Source organism: Macrotis lagotis, chromosome 5 (assembly GCF_037893015.1).
Source record: "Macrotis lagotis isolate mMagLag1 chromosome 5, bilby.v1.9.chrom.fasta, whole genome shotgun sequence".
In the NCBI taxonomy this organism is placed as follows: domain Eukaryota; kingdom Metazoa; phylum Chordata; class Mammalia; order Peramelemorphia; family Peramelidae; genus Macrotis; species Macrotis lagotis.
In genome coordinates this window covers 236593370-236618224 of record NC_133662.1, presented here as the reverse complement: position 1 = coordinate 236618224, position 24855 = coordinate 236593370, and the positions used below count along the sequence as shown (strand labels likewise).

The following is a 24855-nucleotide window of genomic DNA, read 5'->3' as shown; positions in this document are numbered from 1 at the left end:
AGGTCCAAGATGACAGTTCTCTTTTTAGAGTGTCCAAGGCCTGTTAGAAGGAAAAGGGGGGGGGGGGGAGGGAAGGAGGCCAAGTTCCTCACTGTCTCCCATTCAGCTCTCCTATGATTTAGTGCAGTAGTGACAAAGCTAGGTCTCACCCTCCGCAACACTGGAAAAGAGGTTGGGGAGGATAATTATAGTCAACATTTAATGTTGTTTTAAGGCATTTTACAAATACTGCCTCATTTGGTCTTCACAACAACCCTGGGAGATTGGTACTATTATCCCCATTTTACAGATGAGGAAACTGAGGCAGTCAGTGGCTAAGCAATTTACTCAGTCCTACAGGTAGTGTCTAAGGCAAGATTGGCAAGTCCAATATTCTGCCTCAGTTTGGCAAAGTTCAGGGACAGAACCATTATCCCTTCCCCATTTTCTCCCTCTTTGCTTCCCTTTCTCCCGTGAAGAGAGCTGACCTGGGTGTTAAAAAAGTTCTGGGTTCAAGTGCTGCCTCTGATATATACAGGCTGTTACTTAGGGTGCATCACTCAACCTTAGTTCTCTAAGCAACCTGCTAATCATATCCCTCACTGGTATCTCATCAGAAATTCCAACTTGCTCATCATTAATTCAAACATGGTGAGTGAGTTGGTTGATTTGTAGGACTCAGACTTTCAAGACATAGTACCCTATAATATATATTATATATGATACATATATCATACATGATGATACATGTGTCACATATATATATAAAATATAGATATGTGTGTATTTATAAGTATAGGCCCTTATAATAGCAATGTTGGAGATCTGGTCTCAAAGGAAGCAGAAGACATCTGGTCCCAATTCTCTCCTCCATTTTCTAGATGAGGAAACGAAATCCCAAAGGAAGTGGAGCAATTTCCCTAAGATCACCCAGATAGCATGAGTCAGATGCAGGGATTCTTGGAGTTAGGATGTGTAATAGCTACCATCCAGGGGGCTCCAGAATGAACAAACAATTCAGATGGTCATTTGGCTATTAAATTACAGGAGAATCACACATTAGAACCGTAAGGAGCCTCAGGGATCATCAGATGCAAGCTTCTCATTTCACAGAAGAAACTGAGGCCCCTGGTAAGAAAATAACTCTCTCAAGACCATACAAGTGAGATAACGAGTTTGAATTTGAACCCTGACTTTTAAATTTAATCCTCATTTAATCCCTCCTTACTCTTCATCTGAATTAACCTAATAATCTCTTATTAACCTCTTGGCTTCTGCTCTATTTCCCCTCTCCAATACAACAGCCAAGAATCTGCCAAGATGATATTCCTTAACACACAGGTCTGACCTCTGCCATTCCCTTCTCAAGATGCTCCAAAGACTTCCCCTAGCTTAGAAAATAAAACCCACCCTTCTGTTTAGATCTTAAAAACCCTCCAAAATCTGGCTTCAGCTTAACCTTTCCAAGGTTACCATTAAAAGGTTACTGCAAATATCAAAGGAGCCGACATTTGTGAAGTGACTAGCTTGGTGCTATGGCCATGAGAGGTCTGGAGTCAATGCCTGTTCCAAGACAACAGGCAACATTCTATGACTTCCATCTTCTTATGCAGAGAAAGGCCACTTTGGTGCTATCGTGTCAACAAAGCATGTTTCAGAAGGTTATCCTGTGACTTAGCATGTGGCCTATGTTATCCTCCCAGTGGAAAGATTCCTTTCAAGAAAATGGAATTTCCACTCATCACCAAAAGCTGAGGAAATAGCTTGAGAGAAATGTTTCCCAGGAAAGCGGAAGTTTCCCTGTTAATTAGTACAAAGTATATGTACTCCTGCAAAAGATAGGCATTGTTTGGTTGTTAAAATGAAGGGGGGGGGGGGATGGAGAAAGGGAAAGGAAGCAACCTGGGCTTTTGAGGGTGATGTGTCTCACTTTCTGGATGGTGAATAAGGAAGTCATCCTTAGCCCTCCCAGCCCATTTAACTATCAACAAGGAAGAGAAAGCTCAAGACTGCTATACAGAAGGGTAATCTTTATTTTAATGGCAATCAAAATCTTCTGTGAATAAAATGGATGTCATTTTGAGAATTCATCTAATTTTTAAATATACTAACAAAAATATACTAACAAAAAAGCTAAATTTTGCTGGGGAGAAAGGGGGAAGAGAGGAGTTTGGAGCCATGATTGTATTGTTTTAAATAACAACACAAGGAAACTTCCTCTACCAAAAAAAGATGGGTACCTGTTCTAATGTTTGGTCTGGGGCACTGAGAGATTAGGCCACCTGTCTAGGGACAGGACATAAACCCAGTCTTTTTAACTGGGACCAACCTGGAGACATCACACATCTGATCCTCACATCCCCAAAATATCATCACTTTTAGTGTATAGCACAGTAAAATCCACATAGTAGGTGTTTCTTAGATGGATTAGAGGATAAAAAGGGGGAGACCCCACCAATCATTCTGAAAGGGCAGATCACTTGGCATTTCATAGGAATTTAGAGAAATCTGAGATGATTCCTCAGCTTAAAGGCCTTCACAGGGCAGTAAAAACGTCAGATTTATGTTTTCTGTTACAAGGCTGTGAGTCTCCTTTGAGCCTAGAAGAACAGGAATCAGCACAAAGGGAGAGATCTGGGTAGAGCCTTTCAATCTTACTGCTCTATGATTGACAGGACTAAATAATAATGATCAAAAGGGGTTTATTTCAATAGCTATAGACAAGGAAAACCACTACAACGCCTGTGTAGCTGCAGTCTGTTCCAATGGAAAGAGGACATCTGATTCTCGAGAGCAGGCTTTTCATTGATTTGGTGCAAAACAATTTGAGGATAAGAATGAAAAGTACAGAAATCAAAAATCAATGCCTAAGTCTGAATGTAATGAAGAATCTGTTGAGTTTCCCAACTTGCAGGTTGCCAAGAGAATGCCTTGGTTGTTCTTTGTCCCATTCCTAATCACTCAAAGGACAAACAAACAGATAACTGGGCAAGTATTTTCAGCTTCATGAAAAATGAAAAGTTTATCTTTTTAATAAAGAAAGTTTAAAGAGTCATTAGTTCGATTCACTTTTGTGGCTATCCTACTAACCCGAAAATGTTTTTCCTTCAGACTGGCACGTCTACAAGCTCATTCACGATCTGTTACAAATTCAAGTTTTCTTTGCACATCAGCACCAGGGTTGACCACATCACCACTGCCGTTATCCAACAGAATACAACAGGCACCCACAGAGTGCAAAGCTTTTAAGACAAGGGCTGTGTTCTAGACCTGTCTTTGGAATGCTTTTGTAAAGCTAGGCTGCCCTGAATCTAGAACTGTATCTTCTCTAAGCAGCTACAAAATGCTCAATCTAATGGTGGTTGAGAAAGAAACATGATGATTTTCTGTCAGGGGAAAATGTCTTCCCTGTTTTAAACAGAGGAATGACTTAAGAGAGAGACTACAGAATCTCATTCTATGAGCCTAGAAAAAGAGGATTGCCCCTCCAAGGTAGGGGACTAAAGAGATCAGATAGCCTCTGGGCGTCCCTTTCAACCCCAAGATTCTATGATTGATGAGAGTAAAAGTGGACAAAGAGAACAACTATGAATCAGCACACTTTTATCTCTAAGACTCAAAGGAAAATGTTCCCACTGGTTTTTACATGATTTAAATCATCAAAAGACTGCAATCTAGAATTAGTCTGAAATCACGTAGTGCTTTTGGATGGCATAACCCATTATGACCACGAGAAAAATGGTTCTAATCAATCATGAGAGTATGACTGTGCATTACTACGTAGCAGCAATTTCAGAGAACAGAAAAACAAATGATTAAGAAGCCTGGGCTGCACCTTCTTCTTTCATGAATTCTTCAAGGGCCAGGATTACACTTTTGGCTTCTGGCATTTCTTCGTGCTCCACTTTTACTATCTTTAGTAGGATGTCTCCACTGCCACAGTTCTTCAGAAATAAAGAACACTTGAACAAAGCATAATGATTCATTTCTGCCTGGCGAATAAACCTCTTCAAGTTGTTTGTATCTTGGATAGCCTAGAAAAAAGGAATGAGTTGAAGGCAAATAGTTTTCATCTTTGTAAAAGTGGGGAATTAATAATGAGGTCTAAATAATGCTTAAGGACCACTTGAAATGCACTGAGCTAGGAAATATGGTGAAAAATATAAGAAACTCATTGCTGGAGGGGTTATGGGAAGACAAGTACATTCACTTTCTGTTTATGAAACACTCAATTACTTCAACTATGTGGAAAACAGTTTCGATTTACCCAAGAAAAGTTATTAAACTGTTCATACTTTGAACAGATCATAATAATAGGTTCCTTATAGGAGTGATATAAAGACAAATTTATATGCGCAGAATCAGAGAACTAACTACTGGGACCACATCCCAAGGAAATTACTGACCCATTTTACAAAAGTAATCAAAGCAAACTTATTTTTGATCATGAAAATCTTGAAATAAAACATAGGCCTGATGACTGGGAAATGGCAGAACAAATGACAATAACTGAAATAATTGTAAAAGTATTTTTACCTAAAAAAGGTGGGTATGAAGAATTTAGAGGAACAGAGAAAGATTTATATGAAGTAATTGCAGATCAAGGAGAGCAAAACAAAAAATAAATAACAAAAAAAGTAACTTCAATGTTCTAAAGTTAACTTGGAGAGGCAGCAAACTCTGCCTCAAGACAGCAGTCAATGTTAGTGTCCTATTGCCACAATTACAGGTACATTTACAGCCCTCCTTTCTGCTAATACTAGAGACCCAAACTGCTTTCTCAAGAAGTATATTTTGTCAAGTGGTTTGTCTGGGTGTTTGCTGGGAAACAGCTGTATGTATCCTTCAGTTTCTTTTTTTAATTAGGTTTAGGAAATGGACCCTTTGTGGAACATCACATATATTGTCAGACTATGCTTCCCCAAGTGCTAATTAGTTTTGCTGAACTGCTTTTCTTCCCCTCCCCTTTCACTTTTTAAAATTCTGTGTCATATAGGATGGCTCCCTGGGGAAGAGAAAGAGGAAGGATATTTTTTTTTTTAAAAAGTGGCATAAAAACAAACAAAAAAAATCAAAAAAATTTTTTTAAATGCATCATAAACAAGAACAACACTGACAACACTCAGAATTTCATACCATTAGTACACAAAAATAGAAAGGATCATTTGTGTGAGTTCTCTGCATTCAAACATTATGCTTTTTATCCTTTGGGTTTTTTTTTTTTTAAGATTTCTCAAGGCAATGGGGTTAAGTGGCTTTGCCCAAGGCCACATGGCTAGGTAGTTAGGCCAGAGTCTGAGGCCAGATTTGAACTCAGGTACTCCTGACTCCAAGGCCAGTGCTCTATTCACTGTGCCACCTAGCTGCCCCTTGTCCTTTGTTTTTGAAGAAGACCATGACACCTGGGAGGTGATGAAATGATACGGATTTGAGTATGAGGGGTGGGGAAAAGGGCTAAGTCACAAGCCTCCAGAGCTGCGTCCACTGGTCAGATATGGATGAGGTTGATTGGAGATGGCCCTAGATGTGAGGTAGATGTGACTTGCCCAAGGGCACATAAACAGTAAGTGTCTAAGGTCAGATTTGATCCCAAGTCCTCCTGACTTCAGGGGTATGGGCTCAACCACTGGCATTCAAACAGCAAGTCCATTGAAGGTTCCCTCTCTGCCTCTGCAAATAAATCCTAGGGCATTGCCTGAGGCATAGGGAGGCCCACCAGGGACAGGTCTAGTGAGTAGCAGGCAGAATTCAAACCCTGGTCTCCTTCTCTCCAAGCTCAGCTTTCCATGCACCGGGCCACACTGTCTTTGATAACTGCACAGAAAATAGCAATCTCTCTCATACTGCAAGACGAATCACACTTGGAACTATCACTGCCTTCAACTTAGTAAGCAAGAAATTAAATGGCTCACCATCTCTTGTGCACCAGGCATTTAAAAATGTGTGATAAATAGAGCCACAGAAGACTAAGACAAAGGGGCAGCTAGGTGGTGCAGTGGAGAGAGCACCAGCCCTGGAGTCAGGAGTACCAAGAGACTAAGACAAGCATCCACAGAGAACTACATCAACACTAAGTTACCTTCAGCTTAAAGTTCTCTAGGATTTGTCGGAAAAGAAATGGGTTGCCACCTTCTGTGGCATTCAAAAATGCCTGCATCCAGTCCTCACAAAACCTGTTGCTTCCTGTAAAAAAAAAATCAGAGAACAATGAAAAACCATAAAAAATATCTGAAATTTTTAGAGCACTGAAAGATTTGCTTTACTCTTTATAGATGTGAAATCATTTGAGATTCAGTCACCAGCCGATTTAAGTACTATGTGGGTGGTTATCTCTATTGCAGAGAGAGAAAACAAGGCACGATCTGAAGAGACCCCAGAGGCCATTTCATTTCAATCCCTTATTTTACAGATGAGGAAACTGAGGCCCCTAGGTCACACATGGAATAAACACTAGAAGCAGGAGATACACTTTAGTCCTCTGATATTGCAGTATTTGAACTCAGGTCTTCCTGATTCCAAATGCAGGCCTTTATCCACCATACTCTGCTGCTTCCTTATGCAAAGAACATTCTACCTAGGGTATTAAATTATTTGTTAATGTAACCTGCATTTTACACTTTAAAATCCCTTATATATTGTTCCTATAAATAATCTACTCATTGTCTGAGATGTGACACAGTAAAAAATATTTTTAATAGATGTTTAAAAAATTCTTTGTTATTAAGGCATGATTCACTGAGTAGGGGAATGAAGGAGGGGAGGGACTTTATTTGGAAAAAAAAGGTGTTCTAAGAACAAAAGATACCAAAATACTTTTTTAAAAAAAATAAAAGCCTGAAAGATGAAAAGTAGAAAGTAAAACTCCACATGATCTGTTCCCTCCCTATTATTATCACATACAGCATGAACATTCAGTCTCAGGAAAAAAACCAACAAAGGATGCTTTAGAACATCCATCTCACCTGCATTAGAAAATTGTGGCTGAGGTCCACTACAATTTATAACCACTGACTTGTGTGGCTCTTCAGTCATAGCCATGCATAAGGAGGTCATCGTCCCTTCATGAATAAGACCTTGGAGACTGGCCACACTCAGAAACCTGCCATGAGAAAGAGCTCCTTTTTCCAAATGTCACTTTTTTGTTGTTATTATGACTGGATCTCCCTATCTCACCCAGGTCAGCTCATTAACTCCCAGGTCTGTTCCCACACTACTGATGTGCTTAACCTGCTCCATTTTCCCACCCTGGGCCAGTCTAAGCAGTCACATGACTCTGCCCCCCCCCCGGGGGGGGGGGGGGGCCTCGAGACTGGCTTTATTGTAGACAACTCATCAACTTCAGCCCTAATGAAGCTTAAACTTCCTAAACATATCCCCCATCCCTAGTTCCCTGAGCAACAAAGACTACAGACACACCTAGCCATACAAAGTTTTAAAGTTTCCTCAGAGAGGAAAAATAACTATTTTTACAGGTCAACAATTATGAAGCAAGCTACCAAACTCCTAAGAAAAGTGAAAGATTCAGGTGCAGAATGAGACATACTACATTTTCAGACATGGTCAATGTGAGAATTGTTTTGCTTGACTATGCATATGAGGGATTTTTTGGGGGGTAATTAGGAGAACTGAGGGAGGAAAAGTTGAGAGAAATGGGAAGAAATAGTGATATGATTGCAAAAGAAAAGATAAAGAAATGAAAGAAAAGTGAAACTGAAGCATTATAAAAAGTTCACAGAAGAAAGGTTCAGGGAAAAAAAAACAAAACACAGACAAGGACAGCTTTCAAAGCCACAAACTGAAGCAAATTGTCTGCAACAAAGATAAAAAGAAAATGCATAGACAACACTCAAAATACATAAAAGTGAGAAATTAAATTTAAAAGAATTTGTGTAAAAAGGTTTTCATAAAACTTTTAGCAATCATTACCCATTAATGTCTCTCTTTGTTTTTTCATCTGACTCTTGAACTTCTACAGGAGTGTAACTCAAAGCCTTTGAGAGAGAAATTCTCTGTCAGTATATATTGGATTTGCTTTGGTTCAACCAATCACACAGCAAAGGTTTATTAAGCACCTTCTATGTGCAGAGGCTAAGGGTTGGGAGAGATATAAAATCTGGATAACACCTATTTCTTCATGATCTTTAAAAAAATTGTTATAATAACCATCAACAAAGACAAACAAGTAATGATATCCAACAAGAAATACAATCTTACAGAAGCCCCTAATCAATAAGATGGAACCAAAAAAAAACCCCAGAAAACAAAGGAGCTTTCTCTGTGCTTTTTTCCCCCAAACATGCCTAGGATTCTTCTCCCTTTGAACTGCTTTTTTCTATGTTCAACTCTCCTAAGGTTGAATGTAACAGGGAGCACCTTGGCTCTGCTCCTTTAACTCAACATCATTCTCTTCATCTCACTCATTCTACGGGACTGGCCCTTGGGATACATACAAATATTTGACTGGACAGTCAGTGTTTGACCAGTATCAGAGGCTCAAATATTGAGAGATGGAAGCAGACTTAAAGATCATTCAGCCCATTTTCCTCATATTGTAAAGGAAGCCACCAAGGCCTAGATAAAACTGGATGACGTTTGCCCAAAGTCATGACAGGTTGAAAGTTGCAGAGCAGACAACTGAACCCCATCTCTGGATTCCAAATCCTGGGAGCTTCCCACTGCTCTCTCCAAGGTGCTGAAAGAATATGGTGCTCATCATGAAGATGATCTTTTCAACAGTGACACAGTGAAGATAAAGATTTCTAAGCCTGTATCTACACTCCACACAACTATCTGGGTGAAAAATTTAGTCAATTATCCAGGTGATTTCAAATACACTGCACTGCTAATGCCAAAATATTTGAATACTTACTGAATTTTCAGTTTTCATCTGAATGCTGGGTGTCCGTGAAGGAGGCAGCAATGTGTTAGAGAAGCCAAACACTGGCTGCCAGGTTGGAGGACCTGTGTGACCCCAGGCAACTCCTCTGGGTCATAGTAATTTTACATATAAAATAAGGCTGTTTGTGTAAATAGTCTTGTGAAGTTCCTTCTGGCTCTAGAAAGATCTATGATCCTCTGAACACAATGTGCTTTGGATGCTTTTCTCTTCCTCTCCCAGTGTTCAGGGAATGAATTCTATTTAGAAGTTATCTTAAAAAGTACGTAGGAGATTATTATTGTGAAATGATTTATCTCATGAAGACAACTCAACTGGTAACTGCCACTAAATGAATAACTGAACTTCCAGTTTCTGAGTGAATTGTTGACAGCTACATTTAGGAAAAATGGAAAAATAAATGTGAATGATCTCTTTAAATCTTTCATAGAATGTCCCAACCACTCTCAATCAATGGAATGTATATATTGATACTTACAGCATGCAGGAGAAAGGTAAGCTTCTCTTGAAAGAGATGTACAACTCTCTGGATTGGACATATGGCCTCCTCAAACCAGTTGCTAAGGTAGGATTTATTGTGGGTCTCCAGACTACCTTCCTATGTAGTCACAGAATAAAACACTATCATTTAACAATCCAACTGAGATGTAATACTCTGCTTCAACATTGTTCACAGTGATAAGAGTACTGGATAAATGCTACTGAATTTTAAGTTCTGAAAAGAATACTGACATTTATCCCTCCTAGAAGAGTAAGTTTTGTTAAGAAATTCCACTTGCCAAATGAAGCACTGCCTGCAGAAGGCAGCTCAGGAGTGGACGCTGACAAGGCAAGCTGCTTTGTTGCTACAAAGTTTTGTTTAAAGATGGATTTTCTCTATCTGACCAAGGTTGACATGCAAGGGCACTCACAGGCTGGTCCCACTGTGATCCTCACAAGGAATTTTGACCAGCTTTGTATTCTGACCTGGACCCATCGTTCATCCCTAAGGCAACCTGGGAGGACCCTATTCCCTGAGGGCTTATCAGGTAATGCCAAGATTAGTGTAGACCCTGGTCAGACTTAATTCACCAAAGCACAGAACTCAATCTATGAATTCCTTTTTTTTTTTGCAAGACAGTGGGGTTAAAGTGACTTGCCCAAGGCCACACAGCTAGGTAATTATTAAGTATCTAAGTCTAGATTTGAACTCAGGTCCTCCTGACTCGAGGGCTGGTGCTCCATCCACTGTACCACCTAGCCGGCCCCCACAGAACTCAATCTACCGGTTTCGGCCTCCTCAGTAGCTAGAAAGACAGGTATGAGCCACTGTGCCTGGTTTTTAATCTTGTTAAATTTTAATCATTTAAAATTTTTAATCACATTAAATACATTTAAAACCCTAACTGTACATAACAAAGATTTACAGTTTCATATGTAATCCTACTTTTCTGTTATTGTTTGACCACTGAAATATTCATGGTTGTTAGTGTTGGTTAAATTCCTAATTTTTAAAAAATGTAAATTCAGAAAAAAAGTCAAAAAAAAAAGGCTAGAATAAAAACTACTGTAAACATTTTTATTTAAAGTGATGAAATCCAAGGTGCTCATTGTCACTTCTTCACCTGAGACAGTCACCATTCAAAGGAGAGGATGGGAAGTATATGGGCCAATTTAGGATAGAGTCCAGCCTGACCAATCAGAATTGGAAGAAAACTGGGAGACTCCCTAGGAGGTATCCTGGGACTGATGTTCTCACATTCCCCCCCCAGACACAATTTTTCATGGGAAGGGTCACCTTCCCAGAAGTAGTCACTCAGGCAGCAACTGACCCATCTCCTTATATTACAAGTCATCCTCCCCCAGGCCCTCTCCAGAGAAGTTTACGATCCATCTTATGGCATAGAACAGGCTATGAAATCTATTACCCAAAGAGGTGCTAGAAGCCAAAAAGGTAAAGCTACTTCAAAAAAGGTTTAAATTTATGAATAGAACAGTCATAAAAGGGCTCTTAGGGAAGCCCTGAGATTCAGGGAAAATGATTCCAGCTTTGAGGCTGAGCAACATGAGCAGAGTGAGCTCTAGCTGGTGGACATGGCTGCAGGAACAGCAGAGCAAGCCTCCAACTTGGAGGTTCTGCATAGCTGAGACCCCTGTTCCCACCCCCTCTGAGGTCATCATTCTCTTGCCATTTCATTGAGGTCATCATTCTCTTGCCATTTCAATGAAAGAACTAAATCATCAAAGTGTCATTGGGAGGGAAAGCAGCTCAGCACAGCCATGATCTAGAATGCACAGGGCTGGTAGGCTGTCCTTGCCTCAGGAGTGAACTCCCTGTCAACCTCAGAATACCATATATTTAGATTCTGGGGGGCCACCTGGAAATGTTCTGCAAGTAGAGGAGAATCGTGACATCCAATATTATTAATCTCCTATACTTAAAAAGAATGAAGTCAGGCTTTTTACCTCACTGTCCACGTTTGTCTTCAGGCCTTGGATGTATTTGTCCAATTCAAGTCTGAAAGTATGATCTTAAGGAATGATAATAATAATAATAGCTAGCATTTATAAGGCACTTCAAGGTTTGCAAATATCTTACTTTATCTTCACAACAGCCCTAGGGAATTTGTACTACTATCATTATCATTTAATAAATGAAGAAACTAAGGTAGGCAGAGGTTAAGTGTCTTTCCCAGTGTCATACAACTAGTATCCAGGGTTGGATTTGAGCTCAGGTTTTCCTAATTCTAGTTCCAGTGTTCTGCTCAGTCATTGTATTTGCCTAGTAATGATAATAATAACATTAATTAATAAATAAGAGATAAGATGGCTTTCAAAATAGCTTTCAAAATAAAAATCTAAAACCTCCCACTTACAAATAGTATGAATTAAAACAATCTTTAAAAGGGATCTTTGAGAAATGATCAAAGAGGCCTAGTGGCTGCAGAGCAACTGTGGAAGGGAGGGAGAGCTGGATTCCAGGTCTGGCTCTGACACCTCCTGCCTTGTGCTAGGCCAAGTGGGCCATTTAACCTCTGGTCATTGTCCTCAGCTCCTTAGCCTTCAGACAGTAGAGGAGGTATTGATCTGACCTGGCCAAACCTTCCTCATCTTGGAGTTCCAGTCCCCATACCAGTGAAAGCACAGGCACCTCTTACTATCCCTCTGAGCAGTTAGCCCCACTGGAGCTGACACACTTAGTAAGAAGAAATTTAAAGTTCGTTCAACAGACAGTTTTAAAAAGAGGAAAAGCAAATTGTTAATAATCACTTGAAAAACATGCTCAAGTCTAACTAATGAACATAACTTTTGAGGTACCTCCTCAAAGCCACCAAATGGGTAAAAGATAAATAAAAGCCAAACACAATGCTGGTAGGATTGTGAAGAAACAGATACACTCATTCACTACTGAAAGAAGTGAAAATTTGTAGAATCTGGGGCAGATGGGTGCAGCAGATAGAGCACCGGCCCTGAAGTCAGGAGAACCTAAGTTCAAATCTGGCCTCGGACACTTAATAATTACATAGCTGTGTGACCATGGACAAGTCACTTAATGCCACTGTCTTTCAAAAACCAAAAAAAAAAAAAAAAAAAAATTTATACAATCTCTTAGGAAAGCAATCTAAAGGTAGTAAATGTTATAAATATAATCATAAACTTTGACCTAATAATTCCATTGTTGGAAATATATCCTCAGAGTATTATCAATGCCCAAAATAATAATTATCTTTTCAAAAATTTTCATTGGCAATATTATATATAATTGTAAAAAAAAAAAAACTGGAAGCAACCTAAATATTGAACAATAAGAAAATGGTTAGGGGCAGCTAGGTGGCGTAGTGGATAAAGCACCGGCCTTGGAGTCAGGAGTGCCTGGGTTCAAATCCGGTCTCAGACACTTAATAATTACCTAGCTGTGTGGCCTTGGGCAAGTCACTTAACCCCATTTGCCTTGCAAAAAAAAAAACCTAAAAAAAAACCTAAAAAAAAAGAAAATGGTTAAATAAATTGTGCTATGTTCTTGTAAAAAAATATTGTAATGCACTAGGATGGATAAATATGAGAAATACAGAGAAATTTAAAAAGTCCTTTATAAAAAAAAGAACAAGAGAAATAAAGTACAAACTAACTATAATTATATGAGGAAAAGAAAATTATAGGGAATTTCTACATTAACTAGAGTAATATAAAGGAAAACAATTCAGAATTCTGATCAATGTAGCTACCAATTATGACTTCAGAGAACTGAAAATAAAGTAAAGAGATGGTGGACTATTGGTGCAATATGATGCATATGTTTTAAGACAATGCTAATATACTGATCTGTTTTGCCTACTTTGACTTATTTGTCCCAAAGGAGAGTGTGGTGGGGGAGGGGAGGAGGACACTTTCATTGAAAAGTGACAGTGATGTTTAAAAAAATTCAACATTAAATATTAATTAAAAATTAACATTTTAAAAAGTTTTTAAACATGAATTGCCTAAGAATCCTCTTGGAAATCTAAGAGGAAAGGCCCAAGTGTGTTCTATTATTATATGTGTTTAATTTAATTTATAAGTAAAAAAATCACTTAAAAATTCAGAGGTTAGTAAAGATGTTTGTTTTCAATAAACATTTAATGAACCAATCAACAAACATTTTAAAGTACCTAAATGGGCTAGAAACTGTGCTATTAATTTTAAAAATTAATAAAGCATTTGAAGGACACCACAAGGACCCTTCCCTTCCCTTACCCATATCCCTCCCCCCATCCTGCCAGCAGCTTCCCAAATCCCCAATGGTTGGACCAAGGGCTGAGGTAGGTATTCAGGGCAAAGGAAGCTTTCAATAACTTCTCTATCCCCTTCCCAAGGCCATTTAATGCTTTTCCAATCCATCAATAATATTAATTTTAAAAAATATAATGAATAAAAAGTTGTGGGAATGATATATGGTTAAACTTTGGGGATGGGGAGGGGTCTTGGGGGAAAGTCAGTGGGAACCCAATTTCTATTGTATTATCCTGACCTGGCCTTCTTGCTATCTTCAGAGACAAAGAAAAGGATATAGTTCCAGTCCTTTTTCAGACCCTCCTAAGAAACAGACTATATATTCAGAAGAGTCAGGAATGGACTCTGAAATTGCTGTTTCTAGAAGTGGTTTGTCTTGCTGGAAAAGGCAGTAATAACAACCAACCCGAGAATCTGGAAGCCTGGGGGGGGGGGGATGAGGAAGGGGTAAAAAAGTCAAAGGGAACAGGTTAGTGTCTCATCCTGGGGCCAACATGCATACAATTTAGCAGCCTGCACTCAAGGGTGCTTGCCTTCATCTATATCTACATTGGGAGTCTGCCCATCTCCTTATCATGCCTTAAGTTGAATACTTGGAAGGGAAAGGTTAAATGGATTGCTAGTATTAACTTAATTAACTAATTAAAAGAGGATGAATCAAACTTCACAATTTCCTTGCTGTGATCCAGATGGGTCTAGACATGGAGCCAGCCAAGAACACGTCAACTAGGGAGATCTAGCCTTGGGGGAATTGTTTATCCCTTCCATCATTTAGCTCAGAAACAAAACTCAGCCTCAGTCCCCTGTTCTTACCTCAGCTCCACAGATGTAACATTACCCAGCCCTTCAAAGACAGCTCCTTTGGACAGACGCTTAGCGATGGCGCTGCGGAGTTCTGGCTCTGCTTCTGATGGTAAATTAGTATCTACCAGGGAAAGGCTTTTGAAACAAACAAAATAAACAAAATAAATGTGCATGTGTTTGTGTGTGTGTAAATATAGATTCAAGGATATGTGTATGTATTTGCTTTATATAAATACAAATACATTTATTTATTTCTTGCTGACAGAATTCTAGATTTGCAAAAATGAACAAAGTTGAATGTCTGATGAAGTTAGAATAACTTGCAGGAATAGCATTCATAGCAGCTTGGGAAGGAGCTAACCTCCTCATTTTATACAAAGACTAAGTAAACTGGCCAAAGTCAAATGGCTAGGATAGATCTGAGGAAGCATTCAAACCCAGGACACCTGACTACTCTACCAGGCTGTCTCTCTGACAGAGATTCTTAGAAGCCTTTCACATCAGGGACCCTTTGGTAACAATGCAGAAAGTCAAATGTGCTAAAAAAATACACAGGATGAAAAAAAGAAGTCAATCATATTGAATTATAGTTACCAAAATATTTTTTTTAATTGCAGATTCTGGGTTAAAGATCCCTGTTCTTTTTTTTTTTTTTTTTTTTTAGTTTTTTGCAAGGCAAATGGGGTTAAGTGGCTTACCCAAGGCCACACAGCTAGGTAATTATTAAGTGTCTGAGACCAGATTTGAACCCAGGTACTCCTGACTCCAAGGCTGGTGCTTTATCCACTACACCACCTAGCCGCCCCTAAAGATCCCTGTTCTAAACTATTGACTTGGAGTCATGAATTTGGTGACCACATCAACCACCTTCCATTTCACCATACTTGGAGCCCAAAGCTCATATCAAACATTTTGTTGACTGAATTTTCTGTTATGAAAATAAGAAGCAAAAATCTCAAATGTGATCCCAGAAGAAACTCAACTAAGCAATCACTGTGTAAACACCCACCATGCACACCAAGGTCTGTGTAAGGGTCTTGAAATGCAACAGATACAAATCTGACTCTCAAGAACTTATTGTCTAATGAGGCAGAGGGAGGGGAAGGTCATTTCCACAAATAACTACAAGAGAGTGAGTGATCAGCATGAAAGCTAGGGGAAGTCAGAAGAGGGAAGCCTCACTTTCAGCGGGTCTCACAGTAAGACCAGGAGATGAGAAGGGCCAGGGTAAGGACCAGTCACTAAGATCCGTCCAGTTTACCTATGAGGTGGAGTAGATACAGTCGTGTGAAATGAGGCTGAAAAGATAGCTGGGAACTCAACTGCAGTGGGCCTTAGATTCCAAATTGGTCAGCTCATCAATAATCATTAATTAGGGCAGATTATGTGCCAAGCCTATGCTGGAGGGGAAAAAACATAGTACTTATCCTCTAGGGTCTGCCTCTCATGGAGGAAGTGACATGCAGAGAAACACAAACAGACAAGTTAAACACAGTATAGATGGAAGGTAACTGCAGAGTGCAAGAGTTGGAGAAGGAAGGACCCCCAAGAGAAGGGGGGCGCTCAGCAACTTGAGCTAAGTCTTGAAAAAAGCCAAGAAAAACAGGAGGCTGAGGTGATGAAGGAAAGCATTCTGGCCCAGGGAAACAGATTAAGGCATGGAGTATCACTGGGGAGGAACATCCCAAAAGACAATGTGGGGGAACAGGATATCATGTTTCATCCGGTAGGAAGAGGGAGGTCACTGAAGATTCCTGAGTTGAAGAAACACATGACTAAATGGGTTTATTAAAGATTACTTAGCGACTGGAGGAAGAAGAATTGAGCGAGAGGCTATTCTGGAGGTTCAGTGAGAAGCGCTGAGAACCTGAATGGGGGGGATCAATAGATGGCAGAACTTGGATTCGACTTGGCAGGTGATGAGGAAAGGAAGAGGGAACTCCAAGGGGCCTCTAGAGTTCTGAGTTGATGCTGATGAGGATGGGAGAGTCAGGAGGAGGGCAGGTCTGGGCAGAAAGGGAGGAGGGGGGGGGGGGATGATGAGCCCTGAAGAGGGAGGTGATACAGAGCTGAAAATATTCAGAAGATAGCTGGCAATACGGGAGTGGAGCTCTGGAGATGTGGAAATATGTTTGGTGGGGATTACTGCAACCAAGATGAAATTACCAGAGGAGAGAATATAGAGAGAAAGGAGAAAAGATTCAAGGACAGAATTCGCAGGTAAAGCCCTTCTTAAGGAACAAAGGAAAGAGAAGGATCGAGCAAAGGAGATAGAGAAGGGATAGACAGGGAGGTGGGAGGAGATGCAGGAGGGTACCAAGTTCTAGAAGCCAAGGCAAGAAAGAGGAACATGAAGAAGTGCCAAATGCCTCAAAGAGATGACGCATACCACAAAAAAAAAAAAAAAAAGAACTCAAGCCACTGGATTTCACAAGAAAATTACCACTGACCTTAGAGACAGTTATTTCTGGAGCAGCATGGTGGGATGGAAACCAGATTACAATGGCCCAAGAAGTGACGATGTAGGAGGGGAAGTAGCAGCAGTGATGCTCATGGAAGGCAGGAGAACAATAGTCTGAGGAGGAGTGGGATCAAGCAATAATTTTAGAATTAAAAAGACATGAATGTGTCTGTGGGTGATAGCCAGAGGTGGGAGAAAAGCAAGACGCAAGAGAGAAAGAGATTGGAGCAAGATGGTGGAGATGACAAGGGTACCTCAGACCAAAGGCAAATTGGAAAGAGTCAGCCAAGGTCCTCTTCCTCTGAGCATAGAGCCTAGGTGGGGACAGAGCAGGCAAAGACCTTTGGAGAGCTCAAAGGAAGTAAGTTCTGGGATATCCTGTCCCCAGGGCCTCAGGGTAGAAAGTGGTTCTGGTCTGGTCCTGTTCCCATGAAGGCAGAGAAGAACTTATTCTGCTCAAAACTTCCCAGTGCTGTATAGGAATATACTCTCAATCCAATATCTCAGGTAAATCCTCCATTCTTCAGTCCTTTCATAGCATTACAGCTCAGACCTTGGGCATGTCACCTCTGTAGTTTTGATTTCCTTAACTGTAAAATAGAGCAGCTCAGTGATGCAGAGGATAGAGCACTGGCCTTGGAATCAGAAAGACTGGAGTTTGAATCCAGCCTCAGCCACTAGACTCTTCCTAGCTACGTGACCTTGGGCAAGTCACTTTGCCCTGACTGCCTCACATCCAGGGCCATCTCCAGTCATCCAGATTCATATCTGACCACTGGCACTAGTCGGCTCTGGAAGTGCTTGTCATGGCCTCACCTCCCTGATGTTGTGGTCTTCTTTGAGAATGAAGACTAAACTGGAAAATAGGAAGGTCAGACTTTCTGGCCTTTCAGACCCTTCCAGCTCTAAATCTTTGATCTGTGTTACCTTGGACATGACAGCTAACCCTTGAGCCTCAGTTTTCTCATTTGTAAAACAAAAGGGCTGGACTAGATGGTCTCTGACTAAATCTAGGCTCCAATATCAAAGGGTATGTACCAAACTCCAGGTGTGGTACAGATCACAAAGATAGGCTGGGTGGGTAGGTGTCAGAGTATGAAAAGCAAAACTGTAAAATGATCTTTAAAATAGTTCTGATAGGGAGGGACTAGATCTGTGAATTCATATACAGGGTTGTAGGGATATAGGGAACTCTCAGGTGAGAAAAAGTCCCTGCACTAATGCAAGTTGACCTTCTCTGTACTTTAAATCATCTTGATCTGGAGCAGAGCTGTCAAACACAGGGTTCCAGGGCCCTATCCATTATGAACTGAACCAGATAAAAATGTAATTGGGAAACAGTTCACAAAATAAAAATACAATGAAACACAAATAGCACTGATATGAGATTTTCTAAGTAAATAGGTGGCCCGTTGGGATCCTTATATGTAGTCTAGTGGTTCCTGATTCTACTTGAGTTTGATACTTCTGGTCTCAGGGTCAAGGGGCTTCCCCATGGTCAAAGACCCAGGATATGTCAGAACCTGGCCCTCTTGGCTCCACAGTCAGCTTCTACCCACTGGGCCATACTGCCCCTCATTCATTATTTCTGATGTATCATTTCACTCCAAATACTGGAATCCCTTGGATGTTCCCAGAAACTAAGAGACAATCAACTCTTGTCTAATTACTAATGACACAAGCATTACTTGGACCACCCCCTGTAGTTTGAGCCCCTCCACTGACTGTCCTTTCTTGGTATCCCAGTCACTTAGCAAAGTCTTACTCACTGGTCAGCTGCTCTCAAATTCACAATATCAGAAAACAGATGTCTAGGTTCTCATGAGGAGGGTAGATTCATCTGTCTGACATGTGAATGCCTCGAGAGAAAATCAGGATTGTTGATCTCTACAAGTCAGATGTGCACTAGAGACAGAAATTAAAGGCTGACTCTACCTGAAGTCTGCAGCAGAAGGGGCTTCCAAAGTCAGGCTACTCGGACTTCCATCATCACTGTCTCCACGTTGTGTCGCTGATCTGCAAACCATGGGATTGTTATGGTCATTAATCATGAAAATCTCTCCTGGCAGGGATCACTAGGAAGGGGAAAGGCTGGGAAGAAACTTGTCAAAGAGGAAATCAGCTAGAAATGTGAGAATAGAAAGTCAATGTTGGTAGCACCCGCCCATTTTTAATAAAGAGAAATTGATAAACTCCAAGTGAAAACATGGCAACAGGCAGTCAATCCATTCAGGATCTGACAAATCTCTGGAGCCAGATAGAAGCTTAAAGATCATCTAATACCCAACCCTCAGTTTTCCAGATGAAAAACCCAAGGCCCATACAAAAAAAAAGGGATGAAACCAAGGTAAAGAGGTTAGTTAGCTGCAGTATCCAGGAGTCCTCTCACCTGAAAGGAAGTCTATAACTGTGAACTCATAAATGAGGCCTACTTCAAGACCCCAAAACTGTGTAGGTGCAGCTAAAAACAAATAAGGAACAGGGAGACTAATTTTAAAATGATAACTAAATAAATGAGAGGTGATAAAAGATAAAAAAGATAATTCTGACTGAATTAAATTGGAAGATTTTACACAAACAAAATCAATGCAGGCAGGATAAGAAAAAGTAGACTGGGAAAAAACAAAGTTTGTATCCCCTAGCTTTTTTTTTAGGTTTTTGCAAGGCAAATGGGGTTAAGTGGCTTGCCCAAGGCCACACAGCTAGGTAATTTATTAAGTGTCTGAGACTTGATTTGAACCCAGGTACTCCTGCCAGCACCAGTGCTTTATCCACTGTACCACCTAGCCGCCCCTGTATCCCCTAGCTTTGACAAAGGTTTGTTATTCATGTTATATGGAGTAGACCAAAAGTCTTAGTAGAATTTTAAGCTTCAATAGCTTAAAATTTCATTAAGACTTTGGGACAGGGGTGGAGCCAAGATGGTGGCAGCAGCATTCCCTGAGAATTCCGACCCCCCAAACCCCAAAAAAACAAAGGATGGCTCTAGCCAAAATTTAGTGGGGCAGAACCCACAGAAAGATTGAGTGATACATTTTCCCAGTCCAAGATAACTTAGAAGTTCTGCGGGAAAGGTGTGCCTCACCAGGACCAGGGGTTGGGTGCACCACAGCCTAGAGATCACCAGCAACAGCTTGAAGGGGGTAGTGAGAGAACTCTGCTGCACCTGGGTGAGTGTGGAGTGAGGAGCACCAGCCCCAGAACCTGCAGTGAGAATCAGGAGAAAGCAGCCTGCACCCCCAGAGAAGATAAGGGAAGTCTGCAGATTTCTCTGCTCTCCCCGGGGTAGGACTCTGCTGTTTGTCTATTCTCAGACCCAGGTTGCAGTTTGGGCCTCCATAATAAGATAGCTGGATCAAGCCTTATAGCCCCAGGGCAGGGGGCAGGGGCTGTGGGTCACCTACATATCAAAGCACAGACTAGAAAGCATAAGACATTGGAGGAATAGAGGTCCCAGTGGGGTGTCCCCCCCACAAAAAACAACACCAAAGCCTTGGAAGTGCTGTAAATTAGCCTTGGGTTGAGTAAATGAGTAAACAACAGAAAAAGAATCTGACCTTAGAGAATTACTTCAGTCCCATGGAAGATCAAAACATACTCAGATGATGACAAAATCGAAGCTTCCATATCCAAAACCTCCAAGAGAAATAGAAAATGGGCTCAGACTGTGGATGAGCTCAAAAAAGACTTTGAAAAGCAATTAAGGGAGGTGGAGGAAAAATTGGGAGGAGAAATGAGAGTGATGTAGAAAAATCATGAAAACCAAATCAAAAAGCTTGGTGAAAGATATATATATATAAAAAAAAAACAAAGAAAATAATATGTTAAAAACCAGTTTAGGCCTAATGGAAAAAGAAAAACAAAAGGCAGATGAGGAGAAGAATGCCTTAAAAAGCAGAATTGGCCAGCTGGAAAAGGAGATAAAAAAAGCTCTCTGAAGAAAATAACTCCTTCAAATGCAAAATAGAACTAATGGAAGCTGATGACTTTGCTAGAAAGCAGGACGAAATAAAACTCTTCCCCCCAAAACCCCCCAAATTAGAAGAAATTGTGAAATATCTCATTGGAAAAACAACTGACCTTGAAAACAGATCCAGAAGAAATAATTGGAAAATTATTGGACTATCTGAAAACCACAACCAGGAGAAGAGCCTAGACTTCATTTTTCAAGAAATAATACAGGGGCAGCTAGGTGGTGTAGTGGATAAAGCACCGGCCCTGGAGTCAGGAGTACCTGGGTTCAAATCCAGTCTCAGACACTTAATAATTACCTAGCTGTGTGGCCTTTGGCAAGCCACTTAACTCCATTTGCCTTGCAAAAAACTAAAATAAATAAATAAATAAAATAATACAGCAAAATTGCCTTGAGATCCTAGAAGCTGAGGGTAAAATAGAAATCAAGAGAATTCACTGGTCACCCTCTGAAAGGGATTGCAAAAGAAAAACTTTCAGGAATATTACAGCCAAATTCCAAAACTCCCAAATCAAAGAGAAAATTCTAAAAGCTGCCAGAAATGGACAATTCAACTATCGAGGCTCCATAGTCAGGATTACACAGGATCTGGCAGCATCTACATTAAGGGATCATAGGGATTGGAATATGACATTCCGGAAGGCAAAAGATCTTGGTTTACAATTGAGAATCAACTACCCAGCAAAACTGAACATCTTTCAGGGGAAAAGATGGATTTTCAATGATACAGGGGTCTTTCAAACTTCCTATCCTGACGACCAGAGCTAAACAGAAAGTTTGGTCTCCAAGTACAGGACACTGGTGAACCATAGAGGGAGTGGAAGAGAGGAACTAACTATGATGAACTTGATGATGTTGAACTGTTTGTATTCCTGCACAGGAAGAAGATATTGATAACTCATATGAACTTTCTCATTTATAAGAGCTGTTAGAAGGAGCATATATAGACAGGACGTAGGAAGGAGTGGAATATAATGGTATGATGTGGTAAGGGGATGGAGTCAATGGGCCATGGGGGAAAGTACTGGGAGGAAGGAAAAGGAGATGAAGCTGAGAGATTTCACATAAGTCAGAAAAAAGCTTTTTCAATGGAGGGGAGGGGGGAAGGCAAGGGGGGAATGAGTGAGCCTTCATTCTCATCGGAATGACAGGGAGGAAATGACATGCACTCTTAATAGGGTGAGGAAATCTGTCTTGCCCTGGAAAAGGATGGGAGGAAAGGGTCGGGATGAGGGGGAATGGGGGGAGGGAAGGGGGTGATAAGTGATAGAAGAGAGGGAAGATCAAGGTTGAAGGTACTCAGATACAGCAAGCTTTTGGACAGGGCCAGGATGAAAGGAGAGAGAATAGAATAAATGACAGTGAGGAGAAATAGAGTGGAGGGAAATACAGCAAGTAATAGCAACTGAGAGAAAAATATTGAAGCAACTTCTCTAGTGGACTTATGATAGGGAAAGCAACTCACCCCAGAGACAGAGTCATTGAAATCTGAATAAAGTACATTTTTTCCCTCTCTATTCTTGAGGTTTCTCATCATTTTTTTGGGGGGGGGTTATGTTTAATCTTGTGTTTACTCTTATAATAACATTCAATTTACATCAATGTATAGCATGGAAACAATGTAGAGACTATCATACAGCCTTGGGGGGGGGGGGGAAATTGTAGAATTAAGAGCCTTGCATAAAATGATGGGTATATATATATATATATTACTATTGCATATAATTGGAAAACAAAATGTTTAAAAGAAGACTGGGATATCTTTTATACAAAACTAACATGTCTAAGACTGAGATCCATTCTTTACTACATAAATGGTCAGAGAGTAAGAACTGACATTACTCAGAAGATGAATTGCAAACTATTAACAGTCACATGCAAGACTGCTACAAATTGCTAGTAATATAAAAAATAGAATTTTAATACATTCTAAATTCAATTTATTGACCAAATTGACTAAATTCAACAAGATCTCAGAATGGGAAGAGACTGCAGAGGCCATCTGGGCCAATCTGTACAATAACTTTGACAAATGTTGGGAGAACAGAAATCGTCAATGCTGGAGAGGCTACAGAAAGGCAGGCTCACCGGTTGTAGAGCTGTGGATTGGTACAATGTTCTGAAAAACAATTTGGAATTATACTAAGGATGGAAATAAAAAGACAGGAGGAAGTCAAGACAGAAAAAAAAAACCCTAAATCTCTGCCCAAATATTCCTAGAGAACACTTCTTTGGCTGCAACGAGTTAAAAGTGTAAGAGGTTTCAATGGATCTGGGGAATGGTTAACAACACTGTGATAACCTGATCGGCCACCAGGTAGGCCGCAGGGCCCCCAACCCTTGCCCCGCTCGCAGGGCAGCAGGGGCTTCAGCCACAAGACTTATCTGGCCCGGCCCCAAACTGTAGGACTTCCCATCTCTTTCACAAAAAAAAGGCCGCTGGGGGGTACAGTGGATAGGACCTGGGTTCAAATCCGAATTCAGACACTTAATAATGACCTAGCTGTGTGACCTTGGGCAGGTCACTTAATCCCACGGCCTTGCAAAAAAAACTAAAAAAAAAAATCAATCTCCTCCTCGTGGTCTTGCCCCCTTAGTCCTGCTCCCTGCCGGTCCCTGAACTTCCTGGGCCCCCCCCTCCCTGTTCCATCCCTCCCCCCTCCCTGCTCCATCCCTCCCCCCTCCCTGCTCCATCCCTCCCCCCTCCCTGCTCCATCCCTCCCCCTCCCTGCTCCATCCCTCCCCCCTCCCTGCTCCATCCCTCCCCCTCCCTGCTCCATCCCTCCCCCTCCCTGCTCCATCCCTCCCCCCTCCCCCCAGTCTCTCTTAGGTCGTCTCGTGACTGAAGGCCCGGCAGGATGCGTGTGCGCATGCTCCCGCGTGTGTTTACGTCAGCGCGGGCCTCCAGGGATGTTCCGGGGGGAGGGGCGGGTCGATGAGATCATTATTAGCATCGTTAGAGCTAGAATGTGGAGGGCGCTTTGGGCGTTTCGCGAGGATCACCGCGTCCGACCACCATGAGCCGGCCCGAGCGGCGGGAGTTCGGATCACGCCCGATTTACGGAGGAGGGGAGGGGGAGGGGCGGGGAGCCCAGCGCTTCCGGGTGCCCGCCGCCCCGCCCCCGTGCGCGCATGCGTGCGAGAGCGCGCGGGCGTGCCGGCGCGCGCCCCCGGCCCGGGCCGCACCTGCTTCCGTGGTAGGCGTAGAGGCAGAAGTGGCTGCTGGGCGGCCGCTCGGGCCTGCGGTCCTCCGCGCTCCCGTTCCCGCCGCCGCCCTCCTCGCTGCTCTCCAGTTCCTTGTCGTCCCCGTCCAGGGACTCCTGCAGGGAGGGCAGCATCTCCGCGCCGGGCCAGGCCGAGCCGAGCCGAGTGGCGGGTCTGCGCCTGCGCCGGGGATGGGGGAGGAGCGCGCCGCCCCGCCCTCCCCTCCCCCCGCACACGTGGCCCCCGGAGAACCTGGGGAAGGGGGGCCGTGGGGGGCCTCAGTTTGCTCATCCATCTAAAATGGGTCGGAGACCCCTTCGTCCGGAACTCCATGAGTCTCAGCGGAGAAGGGATTGGCGCCCCTTTTCCCAATCCGGAGAAGCTGGATAATCCCTTTTTTTGTTTTGGTTTGTGTTGGTTTTTGCCAGGCAATGGGGTTAAGTGGCTTGCCCAAGGCCACCCAGCTAGGTCATTATTAAGTGTCTGTATTTGAACTGACTCCAGGGCCGGTGCTTTATCCACTGGTCGCCCCTGGATAATCCCCTTTAATACTATCAATAAATTTTAATTTCATTTAATTGACTTTAATGCCGGAAGTGGCCCCTCAAACAAAACTAAAACCAACAAGTTCCTCCTGCCACGATTTCGGGGCTTTGCTTTAGCCGCGCGGGCCCACCCGGACAGCTGTGCGGCCCTGGGCCGTGGCCCAGCCCCTCGGAACTGCCCACAGTGGCACAGAAGGGTGAAGAAGGTGCGGTGAGATAACGGGGGGCCAGGAGTCTGTCCTGG

The 24855-nt window shown here is 41.9% G+C and overlaps 1 protein-coding gene across 1 annotated transcript; it reads right to left on the bottom strand.

Moving 5' to 3' along the window:
- Positions 1–774: 774 nt before the first annotated feature.
- Positions 775–24238, bottom strand: C5H17orf75 (chromosome 5 C17orf75 homolog). The gene is made up of 10 exons (XM_074188965.1): positions 24049–24238; positions 18825–18905; positions 14438–14563; positions 13903–14046; positions 11321–11378; positions 9354–9473; positions 7906–7970; positions 6942–7078; positions 6059–6162; positions 775–4013 (listed from the first exon to the last, which is right to left on the bottom strand). The coding sequence occupies exons 1-10, from the start codon at positions 24198–24200 to the stop codon at positions 3795–3797; spliced, it is 1206 nt and encodes a 401-aa protein (XP_074045066.1). The 5' UTR covers positions 24201–24238; the 3' UTR covers positions 775–3794.
- Positions 24239–24855: the final 617 nt, after the last annotated feature.